Here is a 12,998-nt window from a genome sequence, read left to right as displayed (position 1 = left end):
TATGCCAGATTTGGCCTGTGGACTATAGTTTGCTGACCCCTGCTCTGATTCTTTTTAACTACTGAATAGTATACTATATTATCTATCATGCAACGGTACCATATTTTATTTTTCATTCTCCCATAAGTGGATGTGTAGGTGTCCAGTTTCCTGCTGTTATGATAGTGCTGAAGGAAGCATCCTTGCCTGTGTTTCCTGTGCATAGATGCAAAGATTTTTACCAGTATGTGTGCATAGAGAGAGAGGTTGGAATTGCTGAACCTTTGTTGTTGTTGTTGTTGTTGTTGTTACTGCTGTTGTTTTTGATACTGGAGCTTGATTTAATTCAGGACCTTAAGCATGCTAAGCATGTGCTCTACCCACTTAGCTACACCCTCAACTCTCTCTCTTTTTTTTTTTTAGCATATTTATTTTTATTTTTTTATTTTTGGTACCAGGGATTGAATCCAGGGCACTTAATCACTGAAGCACATCTCCAGGTCTTTTTATTTTGACATAGGGTCTCACTAAGTTGCTTAGGGACTCATTTAATTGCTGAGGCTGGTTTTGAACTTGGGATTCTCCTGCCTCAGCCTCCCAAGTCTCTGGGATTATAGACATGCACCACCATGCCCTGCAACTCTGTTGTTGCAAACACCAGGTAAGCAGGACATGGTGGCACACCTGTGTAATCCCAGCAATTTGGGAGACTGAGGCAGGAAGATTGCAACTTCAAGTCTAGCTTCACCAACTTAGACTCTGTCTCAAAATATAATAAAAAGGTCTAGGAATATAGCTCAGTGGTAGAGTGCCCTGTGGGTTTGATTCCCAGTACTGGGGGTGGGATGGGAGAGTTTCAGGTGGAGGTCTGGGGTTTAGCTTGGTGGCAGACTTGCCTAAAATGTGCAAAGCTCTGGCTTCCATCCCAGCACCAGATATACACACATACACAAAGTTTCAGATGAGAATTTGACCAGTTTGTGACCTCTGTCCTAGACTCTCTATGGGAAATCAATAGTTACCTGAGACCCCAATCCACTCCTAGTTCTAGACTTTGAGATGAGACTCCATGACAATCAGCAAAGGCAAGGTTGCCTGAATCCAAACAAGAAAGTTGGGAGAACTGTGTGGAAGATTGTGGCTGCCATGAGAAATAGGTAGCTGATTCCCTCAGCAGACAAAGAGATGAGGCTGTGGAAGAACTCGGTTTTTCATGTGTAACAGCCTTTCAGGCAGTGGGTGTTAACATCCAGTGACAGGTTCTAGCAGAAGAGGTGTTCAGGAAGCAGGTGATGAGCGCTGACCTGTGGTTCCTTCTTTCCTGGCAATGCTGTGAGTTCCTTTAAAGATTTATCACTCTGTAATTAGACCCACTAGAAGAGAATAAAGAAGGTAATAAAGAAAGAGTATCAGGGCGTCCTTCCAAGAAAATCCTCTCCTTTGAGGAGGACCCTGAACAAGATTGTAAGTCCTGGTGGCAGGAAATTAAATTAGTCCATCTTCCTGAAATAATACATCAATAATACATGACTAGTTCAGTGTGACTGGGTGAGTCAGAGAAGAAATGAATTCTGTGTTCAGAGTTGGGGAGATTTAATTAAGAGGACTCTTGCTTTAGGAATTCCTTCCTTTTTAAGGGCTTTGAAGATTAATGTAGGTCATTATCATTCTTTTGTTTTTTATCATCTTGAAAAGCTCAGAAATACATGGTGCTATAACAAAGCAGCCCAACCTCTAGGTCAACTTGCTGAAGGCTTTTTTGAGAAGCAGGCTTGGGGCCACATTGCTTTGATGGTAAATGTTGGATGGCTCAGTTCCTCCCTGTCATTGTATTGCTCTCACTCTTTCAAGGCTAGAGTCTCCATGTCCCACATCTGAGGCCTCCCCAAAGGAGGTTCAGGGGACTGGTGTTCTCACTTTGCACCTAGACCAACTTTGGCTGGCATCTGTTGAAATGGAGGGAGAGACAGGCCAGGCCAGGGGATTTGACACAGCCAGAGCTTGGGGGCTGTTCCCCTAGAAATTAAAAGGAAACACTGGAAACTGGCCACTCTGGCATCTGGCTCTTTCCTTACCATCTGGCAAAATTTTCTTCTTCTTCTTCTTTTTTTTTTTAAGTTGTAGATGGACACAATACCTTTAACTGATTGATTGATCGATTGATTTTTTTTTTTTTTTTTTGTGGTGCTGAGGATTGAACCCAGTGCCTCATGCATGCCAGGCAAATGCTCGCTCTACCACTGAGCTACAACTGCACCCTGCCTATCTGGCAAAATTCTAATAGTGCCTAGAAGGTGATGAATGAACTGAAGGCCTACCTTGTGCATGGTTTTCTTTAAATGACTTGAGATTTAGTTCTTATTGAATATCAGGTAGGTATTTAGATCTCAGTCTGACTTTTAAAAAGATGATGACTACAAACTAAATAGAAAATGTTATTCTAGTGATAGCTAATGGATAAAATTAGGGCTAACCTGCAATCTTTGAATGACCCTTGACAAGGATTTTGGAAAAACACACCTCTCTGTCTGTGTCTTTCTGTGTGCCTCTCTCCCTGTTTCCCTCTCCCCTTCCCTTCCCAGAGCATGGTAGGTAGGCACTCTACCCCTGAGTCACACCCCAGCCCCTGTACCTGTATTATTGATTTTAATCCATCTTTATGTTAGTTTACAAAGTACTTTCATCTTTGTAAGTGCCTTTTAATCTCACAAATCATCCATAAAGAAGGAGAATTATCCTTACGTTTCGTTAGAATTTACAGAAAATAGGTTCACACAGGGTCTTCTGTTTCTTCATTGTAGATGGCAATGTTTTATTACATGTATGGAAGCATGAAAAGTAACTTTGTACCACCTGCTTAGTCACAGCAGGACAGTCTGTGGAAGATCAGCTGGGGAGTGGGTTCACTCAAGATCTGTTCACAATGCCCAAAGTAGCCCATCATTGTTTCTCATTCTCCCACCCTTTCTTGGCTTGGAATGGGTCATTTCACAGCTAGAAAGAATATTGTTCTAAATATGATACTATTACAAATGCATATATCCCTCTTTTTAGCCATTCCACTTTTAGGTGGACAGAGAATAGGTGAGGGAGGGAGATCTGTCTCCGAAGAAAAAGTCTTTGAGTCCAGAACCACATGAATTGCCTGTTTAAGAAATTTCCCTGCACAGGTCATCAGGAGTTTGACGTCTTTGCTTGCCTCTTTGTTCCCATCTTCTTGATCCCCACCTATTCCCCAAGGACACATTTGATCATCCTTCCTTCTGTCCCTTGAATTTTCTAGCACCAAATGAAGTTCTTTTTGTTTTGTCTTTAGATAATGTTAACACTGATTTTCTTATTTGCATTCAAATTCTCTCCGTTGAATTTATTGATTGAACAAGTGCCTTCTGTGCAATGCATTCTGCCACACTTACTTGAACACATTTTGCACAAGCCAGTTTTTGTTGATGCTTTTAGAACTGAAAAGTATCAGCACCAACTAGGAACTTCAAGCAACACAAGTGAGTACACAGTGAAGTTTTTCTCTCTCTGGACCTCTTAGTCTCCTAGGCCCTCAGTTCCCCTGCAGAGGCTGCCACTGTTACCAATTTTACAGGTTTACTTTTTTTAGTACTGGGGATCCAACCCAGGGTGCTTTACCATTGAATGACCTCCCCAGCCCTTTTTATTTTTTTTTATTTCGAGACTGGGTCTCAGTAAGTTGCTGGGGCGGGCCTCAAACTTGAGATCCTTCTTCCTAAGCCTCCCAAGGCACTGGGATTATAGGCATGTGCCGCCGCACCCAGCATTACATGAGCATTTCTAATAATATTGTGTGCATATCAAGCCTGAAATATGTGCAGATCCCTCCTGCTTTTTAATATGTATTTACTTGTTTATTCTTCTTAGTAGTCTTTATTTTTAGAGCAATTTTAGGTTCATAGCAAAATGGAGCAGAAGATACAGAGATTTGCATATACTCCCTGACACTTGCATAACCTCTCCCATTATCAGCATCTCCCAGCAGAGTGGTACATCTGTTAGAACTGAGGAACCTGTGCTGCTGTGTCATCATCACTCAAAGCCGCTCGTTCAGGACGGGGTTCTTTTCCTCACATACTGTGTATACTGTATCCACTGTTCCCCCCTGCTTTCTAACAGCATGTCTTGGCACAGGAGTCTGTGTAGATTGCCCCGTTCTTTTTAATAACTGCACAGGATTCCACTGATGTATATATGTATATGTACATTTTTATATATGTGTGTGTATATATACCTCTATCTCTTATCTATCTCTATACATTTATATTGAATTTGATCAATCAGCCCCCTCTTGATGAGAATTGAAATTCTCCCCATCTATTGCTACCACAAAGATGCCATGACAGGGCTGGGGCCGTAGCTCAGTGGTAGAGTGCTTGCCTGGCATGTGTGAGGCACTGGGTTCAATCCTCAGCACCACATGTAAATAAATAAATAAAATAAAGGAGGGCTGGGGATATAGCTCAGTTGGTAGAGTGCTTGCCTTGCATGCACAAGGTCCTGGGTTCAGTCCCCAGCAAAAAATGAAATGAAATAAAATACAGGTATTGTGCCTATGTACAACTAAAAAAACAAAAGATACATGACAAATATGACAAATGTCCTAGTATGAGTTCTGTACAAGACATACATTGTAGGGTAAGTTCTTAGAAATACACTGCTAAGTCAAAGGTATGTGCATTTTAAATTTTGATAGTTTCAAATAGCTTTCTTTAGAGGTTTAGTAGTTTGGCAGGGTATAAGATCATCCAGGCTTTAAAAGGTTTCCGGCTGCAGTTTAAGTATTGATCAAGGGGAAGGCACACTAGTTAACAGGACTGTCAGACTGGAGTCTTTCACTACTGAAGCTGGTTCTGATCCCATGAGGAAGTACCCGTGTGGTGTTATTGCACACAGCTGTCAGGTGGCAAGGTGAAGATGACTCATGTGTGTCAACTGCTGTCAAATAGCCCCTGATGACAGTTGTACTGCACTCACTAGCTTTTGCTTTTTTCCTAGGACCTTAGCATCTTGAGACATTTTGGATTTATAGCCCTCAAGACTGACGTGGTCAGAGCTCATCATGTCAAAGTTAAAAAGCTCCGAGTCAGTCCGGGTGGTGGTTCGCTGTCGGCCCATGAATGGCAAGGAGAAGGCCGCTTCCTATGACAAGGTGGTGGACGTGGACGTGAAGCTGGGGCAGGTGTCTGTGAAGAACCCCAAAGGCACGACCCATGAGATGCCCAAGACCTTCACTTTCGATGCAGTCTATGACTGGAACGCCAAGCAGTTTGAGCTCTACGATGAGACCTTCCGACCACTCGTGGACTCCGTTCTCCAAGGTTTCAATGGGACAATTTTTGCCTATGGACAAACTGGGACTGGGAAAACCTACACGATGGAAGGAGTCCGTGGTGACCCTGAAAAAAGGGGTGTCATCCCCAACTCATTTGACCACATCTTCACCCACATCTCTCGCTCACAGAATCAGCAGTACCTCGTCAGGGCTTCCTACTTGGAGATCTACCAGGAGGAGATCCGAGACCTGCTCTCCAAGGATCAGACCAAAAGGCTCGAGCTCAAGGAGAGACCTGACACGGGAGTGTACGTGAAAGACCTGTCTTCCTTTGTCACCAAGAGCGTGAAGGAGATTGAGCATGTGATGAATGTGGGGAACCAGAACCGGTCTGTGGGTGCTACCAACATGAACGAGCACAGCTCGCGTTCTCATGCCATCTTTGTCATCACCATCGAGTGCAGCGAGGTGGGTCTCGATGGTGAAAACCACATCCGGGTAGGGAAGCTGAACCTGGTGGATCTTGCTGGCAGCGAGCGGCAAGCCAAGACCGGTGCACAAGGGGAAAGACTGAAGGAAGCGACAAAGATCAACCTCTCCCTGTCAGCCTTGGGTAATGTCATCTCTGCCCTGGTGGATGGGAAAAGCACTCACATTCCATACCGAGACTCAAAACTTACCAGACTCCTCCAAGATTCCCTGGGCGGCAACGCCAAGACTGTGATGGTAGCCAATGTGGGACCTGCCTCGTACAATGTAGAGGAGACTCTGACCACTTTGAGATATGCCAACCGTGCCAAAAACATTAAGAATAAGCCAAGGGTCAATGAGGACCCAAAGGATGCCCTCCTTCGAGAATTTCAGGAAGAAATTGCTCGGCTCAAGGCCCAGCTGGAAAAGCGGTCCATTGGCAGGAGGAAGAGGCGAGAGAAGCGGAGGGAAGGTGGTGGCAGTGGTGGGGGTGGGGAAGAGGAGGAGGAGGAGGGAGAAGAGGGTGAGGAGGAAGGGGATGATAAGGATGATTACTGGAGGGAACAGCAAGAAAAACTGGAGATTGAGAAGCGGGCCATTGTAGAAGACCACAGCTTGGTTGCAGAGGAGAAGATGAGACTGCTGAAGGAGAAGGAGAAAAAGATGGAGGACCTGCGGCGGGAAAAGGATGCTGCCGAGATGCTGGGTGCCAAAATCAAGGTACCGGGCCCTTCCTTTGACCCTTTCCCCAATCTGTGCCTTTTCTCTTATCAAAAAAAGTGATGCAAGGGCTGAGCATGGTGGTGCATGCCTGTAACCCTAGCTACTTGGGAGGCTAAGGCAGGAGGACTCAAGTTGAAGGCCATCTTAGGCAAATGAGCAAGACCCTATGTTAAAATACAAAAGACTGGGGGAATAGCTCAGTGGTAGAGCACCTGCCTGGCATGCATGAGACCCTGGGTTCCATCCCTAATACCACAGAAACTAAGGATGATTTATCTTTTTGGTTTTCCATTTCCAACACCTCCATGATATCTGCTGCTTCATAACTATTTGTTGAATTGAGTTACAATGAACAAAACAATTTTTTCAAATTAAAAATTGGATTCATAATAATAATTATTATGTTTGTGTACAGTATATAGAACAGCAGTAGGGCTGGGGCTATAGCTCAGTGGCAGGGTGCTTGCCTAGCATGTATGAGGCACTGGGTTCGATCCTCAGTACCACATAAAAATAAACAAATAAAGGCATTCTGTCCTTCTACAACTAAAAAAAAAAAAAAAAAAAAAAAAAAAATTAAACAAAAAGATCAGCAATAAAACTAATACCTATGTATCCCTCACACCCAGTATAAGAAATAGAACAGCAGCTGCTGGGTGCAGTGGCACATGCCTGTAATCCCAGTGGCTTGGGAAGCTGAAACAGGAGGATCACAAGTTCAAAGCCAGCCTCAATTTAGTGAGGCCCTAAGCTACTCAGCAAGACCCTGTCTCTGAGTAAAATACAAATAAGGGCTGGGGATGTGACTCAGTGGTTAAGCATCCCTGGGTTCAAACCCTGGTACCAAAAATGAAAAAAAGAACAGCAGCTGGATCTTTAGAAATTCCTTGTGTTCTCCTCCCCCCAGAGTAATCTTCATCCTGAATTTGGTTCTTTCACTTTTCTTTAAAGTCCTTCCTTATATGTCTATCTCTCTAAATATAGCACAGATCAGTTTCATGTGATTTCTTACTTTCATGTAAGTATGCTGCCTGCAGCTTGCCTTTATTTGCCCTGCACTCTGTTTATGACCTGAGTCTGTATTGAGACCTGTAGCTGCAACCCATTCATCATGCCTGTTGGAGTATTCTGTGGCATTCTGTTCTCCTAACAGTGTGGGTTATTTCCATTTTCTGCTGTGACCAACCCCTTACACTTGGCTCCAGGAGGACGTGTATGTGCAAGTTTCTTGTCTGGCACTCTTAGCTCTTAGAGGACGTGCAGTCCCCTTCACCAGATGAGAGCACGTGATTTTCTAAAGTGGCTGTGCACAGAAGCTTCTTCCAGGGAGCGAGCTCTAGTTGCTCCCCTTCCTTACCGACCCTTGTGATGATCGGACCAGCACTTGTGTGCCTGGTGGAACGCACAAGGGTATCTCAGTGTGGTTTTAGGCTGCAAGACCCTGGTTACAAAGACACAGAACACAACCGTGCTCCCTTAGATTTCTTCCTGCTGGACTGTTGTAGTCAACCCCTCTCCTAACCTCTGACCCTGTTGCCAGCCTACTTCCTGATGTCGACCTCGATTTCCCAAGTGGCTGAGCAGTATTCTAGAGTGTGGAGACTCCTGCCATTCTGTCTTCTTTCTGGAGGTGGGGCGCTCTTCCCTCACGTGCCTGGCCTCTGGGCTGTAGCAGCAAGGAGAGTGCGAAGGTCGCCCTAGAGATCCCAAGATAGCCACTGGCTGACCACAAGCCAGAATTCCCTTGATGGCTGGGGTTCTTTCTTAGTGAATTTATGCAAAATTTGGTTTCTACCCTAAAATATGTCCAAATTTATCAACTTAAAAATGGTTAAGTTCTTTCTTGCCTCCCCTCCCCTGCCCACCAGGCTCAGCTCTTGGAAGCTGTGCTGTCTGCCTGTGGCTCTGTAGGAGCCTTCTCATAGAGCTGGGCCCTGTTGCACTGCAGAGGCAGGGATCTTAAAATCCTGAAAGTCCCAGGATTTTAAGATCCCATGTGAAAACAGACTCATAAACCACACAATTAGGAGGTTAGGTTTGTTCCAGGGAGGGGCTTACTGGGGGGTTCCTTCATGTCAAACGCCACCTCTCCCCTCTTCACTTGCTCTGGGAGTGTGACTGGGTGTGTCCACATTTGATTTGCACACTACTCTTCTGAATAACAGACAGCATCAGGCCTGTTAGTCAAGGCCAGGAACACCTAGACTCTCTAAAGCATCTGGGGTGTTAGGGGAACTCTCAGGGGCCAAGTCTGGCTAGATTCAGCATTACCTCACGGTCACTGTTGTTTCTTAGATGTTTTATCTATGGTAGAATGATACTACTTATTTCTCAGTCGTGGATGCTGAAAACCATGGAACAAAATAATTTTAGAGCTGAAAGGTATGTGTCGGGGGGTGGGGGAGCAGTAGTAATCTAGTGCAGTCTCTTCGTTTTGAGAGGAAATAGTCTCAAGGGACATAGTGAAAGATGGCAACAGGGCTACAGTCAACATCTCTTAAAAGCAAGGTCATAGCCTGGCACAGAGATACATGCCAGTAATCCCAGGTATTTTGGAGGCAAAGGCAGGAGGATCACAAGGCCAGCCTGGAAACTTAGGAAGACTGGTCTCAAAATTAAAAATTGAATTAAAAGGGGCTGGGGACGTAGTTCAATGATGAATTAAAAGGGTCTGGGGATTGTAGTTCAATGTACTGGGTTCAATCCCCAGTACACACAAAAGCAAACAAAAAACCAGGTGGTGGAGCGTTGAACTCCATGATTTACAGGTACAAAGCACTCTCTCCTGGCCTCAACCCCCATCTAGATACTGACACCTCCTAAGGTGTATGTATGGTCCAGGACTGTCTGCTAACACGCCTGGTGTCCTTTTACCTACTGGACATCTCTACTGAGATGCCCTTGGCCACCCAGAGCCAGCCCCTGCCATCCTTACCTCAGTGAAGCCCACTCCTTGGCAGTTATCCATGCAGCGCTCCCCCCCCCCTTTCTCTCTTTTTCTCCTTCTCTCTTTTAAATAAAGGAAACTTGTATTGGTTCACAGTTTCAGGGGTTCTAGGCCTTAGTCACTTGGCCCTGTTAGTTTGGACCTATGGTGACACAGTGTATCATGGAGGGAGTATCTGGACAGAAGGCCGGTTTATCTCATGGTATCAAGGAAGCAAAGAGCAAGGAAGAGGAAAGGACCAGGGTCCCAGTATTCCCTCGAGAGCACACTCCCAATGATCTAACTTCCTTCCAGAATGCCACAATTCCTAAAGCTTCCACCGCTTCCCTATAGTGTCACGGATTAGTGACCAAGCCTTCAACACATGGGATTTGCCTCCCTCTCTCTTTATGGCCCCCTTGGTCCTATAGCCTCTGACCCCTGCTCACTAGGGTCTCTTGGACCAGCCGCTCCGCTGCACCCGAGCCCTGCTGCAGCCTTCCGTCCACTCTCCCTCCACCCAGTCTGCCCCTTCTCAGTCACCCTCCTACTGCAGGGAGTCATTTTTCTAAAACACAAATCTGATTGTGTACCCTCATGCTCAGAGAACCAGCAGCGCTTCCCTGAGGTTCCTAGGATCAAATTCAGCCTCCTCAACAGAGCTATGAGCAGACTCCCAGCTTGCTTTGCTAATTCCAGGTATCGCCACTCTCTACCCTGCCCTCTCACAAATCCCCCCTTTTTTTCTGGCTTTTACTTCATCTTTCTGTGTAGATGTCCCTTTAGTCAGGAAACTTTCCCCAACTTCCTCCAAAAGTCTGAATTCTCAGCTGGGCGCAGTGGCACACACTTGTAATCCCAGCAACTTGGGCAGCTGAGGCAGGAGGACCCCAAGTTCAAAACCAGCCTCAGCAACTTGGAGAGACCCTAAGCAAATTAGTGAGACCCTGTCTCAAAACTAGAAAAAGGAAAGGGGCTGGGGATGTGGCTTAGTGATTAATCACCCTTGGGTTCAATTCCTAGTACCAAAATAAATAAATGAATAAGAATAAAAAAGTCTGAATTCTCTTCCTTCAGTATGTCTCTCCCATGAATTACTCTGAAAGGTCCTTATGATGGTATCCCACACCATCTGGTTAAAGCTGGCTTATTTGTCTATGTCCCTCAGTGACTGAACCCTGTGGTTCTCCCTGACAGTTGCATCCCCAGTACCTGGCATATAGGAGGCACTTAGCATGTTCTCAGTGGGGTTAATGCTTTGTCTAAACAAGCCAAAAGCACATTGTTATAGAAAGCAGAGGTCAGGCTGGGGTTGTTTCGCAGTGACAGAGCACTTTCCTGGCATGTGTGAGGCACTGGGTTCAATTCTCAGCACCACATATAAATAAGTAAAATACAGGCCCACTGACAACTTTAAAAAAATATTTTAAAAAGCAAGCAAACAAGCAAAGGTTCCTGTATGTAGGAGAGGCTGCACCTTCAGTGTTACCAGGCGAAGCCCCAGCCCCCTCAGGAAGGATACCGAGCACAGTCTTTTTCTCCCCAGAGTTTGTCCCCTTTGGCTCGTCCTCTGTGAGGCGCTGTGCTCTGGGGAGACCATTCACAGTGTGGCTTCTACTTTGTTTCTCACTCAGGCCATGGAGAGTAAGCTGCTTGTTGGAGGGAAAAACATAGTAGATCATACAAATGAACAGCAGAAAATACTGGAGCAGAAACGGCAGGAAATTGCAGAGCAGGTAACTTGGCATTCTTTTCTGGGGAGAGTAGGGTGGGCCAAGGTGCATTTGTGCCACAGAACAAATCCCTTGGGTGTTAGAATCTCTTCAGAGTGAGTAGAGACGAGCTGTGTCCGCCTCATGCTGCCTGGAGACTGATGGGGAGCAGCCAGCCCCACATTCTTGCACAGACGGTGTCTAGAGCAAGCTGATGGATTTTGTGATGTTGCTCAGAAACGTCGAGAAAGAGAAATCCAGCAACAGATGGAAAGTCGAGATGAGGAGACCTTGGAACTTAAAGAGACATACAGCTCATTGCAGCAGGAGGTGGACATCAAGACCAAAAAACTCAAAAAGGTAGGAGAGGATCAAGGCCAAATCCAGACACCTTGAGGCCTGAGGTAAGGGGACTCCGTTCTTGGGGTGGGCCCTCCTCACCTGCCTCTCCCCGTTACAGCTCTTCTCTAAGCTTCAGGCGGTGAAGGCCGAGATCCACGACCTCCAAGAAGAGCACATCAAGGAGCGCCAAGAGCTGGAGCAGACGCAGAACGAGCTCACCCGGGAGCTGAAGCTCAAGTGAGTGCTGGACTGTCCATGGCACCCGCCTCTTGCTGGGCCACTGGCATTGTTTGTCAAGTAAGAACCGTCCCTGAGGACAGGGCCAGCTCACCTCCTGCCACCCGACTCTTCTGTTATTCCTGAGAAGTCCCTTTCCCTCTCTGGGTCCAAGTTCTTTCCGTCTTACTTTATTGATTTGTTTTTGGTACTCGAGATTTAACACAAGGGCACTTAACCACTGAGCCACATCCCCAGCCCTTGTAATTTTTTATTTTAAAAACAGGGTCTCCCTAAATTGCTCCAGAAATTGCTGTAGGGCCTTGCTCAGTTGCTGAGACTGACCTTGAACTTGTGATCCTCCTGCCTCAGCCTCCCATGTTGTGAAATTACAGGTGTGAGCCACCACACCACACTTGTTTCTTTGCTGTATTTCCTAAGCATTTGTTAGACAGAAACGCCTCTCAGGAATGATTTTCCCCCTGAGTGTTAAAGCACTGAAATCCATTCAGCCCTGCTCTTTACCCTGGTCATTCAGAATGGCCAGTGTTCCAATTTGGGCAACAAACTGCGGGACCAGAAGAAGGCCATTTAATTTCTAATTTGTGTTCAGCATTGTGGAAGGCAGTGACCTGACTTCGCAGCCTCAGTGGCCCTCTGTGAGTGTGTGAGATAGTGGGATTGAACCCAGGGTCTCAGGGGCAGGGCTCCAACACTCATTCGTGTCCTCGGCCTTTTTCATTTTATTTTGAGATAGGGTCTTGCTAATTTGCCCAGGCCAGCCTCACACTTACAATCTTCTGCCTCTGTCTCCTGCATAGTTGGCCCTATAGGTGTGTCCCACTGCTCCTAGCCTCTAGCAGCCCTCTTAAATTTATTTTTGGTAGCAGCTGTTCACCCCAGGATAGCCCAGGCGTCACCTCCCTCTTCAGTCTGTTCACATCCTCATGCTGCTCCTCCTTGGGCAGAAGTGACTTCTCCATATTCCTGGACAGACCACTCTCAGCACCTGTCAAACCTGAGTGCTACACCCTTACCTCTTCGTCTCAGGCAAGGACCAGGTGTCATCTTTGGCTGTGTCCCAGCTCCATGTACAATGTTAGGCTCATAGTACCTGCTGAGGAACTGTCTGCTGAGTGACTTGACTCAGTTACCTAATTACTCAGTACTTGTGACACCAGATAGCCAGCATTCTGAGTGTGTGTGTGCATGCACACATTTGCACGTGTGTGTGAGGCAGGGTCTTTTTATGTTGCCCAGGCTGGGATCCTGGGCTCCAGCCATACTCCTGCCACATCCTTCCAAGTAGTGGGGACTGCAGACACGCACC

At 46.1% G+C, this 12,998-nt stretch overlaps 1 protein-coding gene across 1 annotated transcript in view; it reads left to right on the top strand.

Moving 5' to 3' along the window:
- Positions 1-12,998, top strand: part of Kif3b (kinesin family member 3B) — a 40,901-nt gene that overhangs the window by 18,452 nt on the left and 9,451 nt on the right. The window contains exons 2-5 of the mRNA XM_047541656.1: positions 5,002-6,469; positions 11,033-11,134; positions 11,348-11,470; positions 11,571-11,689. Of these exons, the coding sequence (XP_047397612.1) occupies positions 5,066-6,469; positions 11,033-11,134; positions 11,348-11,470; positions 11,571-11,689 (1,748 nt within the window). The 5' untranslated portion in view covers positions 5,002-5,065. The remainder of the gene's footprint in view (positions 1-5,001; positions 6,470-11,032; positions 11,135-11,347; positions 11,471-11,570; positions 11,690-12,998) is intronic.

Source organism: Sciurus carolinensis, chromosome 2 (genome assembly GCF_902686445.1).
Source record: "Sciurus carolinensis chromosome 2, mSciCar1.2, whole genome shotgun sequence".
Lineage (NCBI taxonomy): Eukaryota > Metazoa > Chordata > Mammalia > Rodentia > Sciuridae > Sciurus > Sciurus carolinensis.
This window is presented reverse-complemented; position numbering and strand designations above follow the sequence as displayed.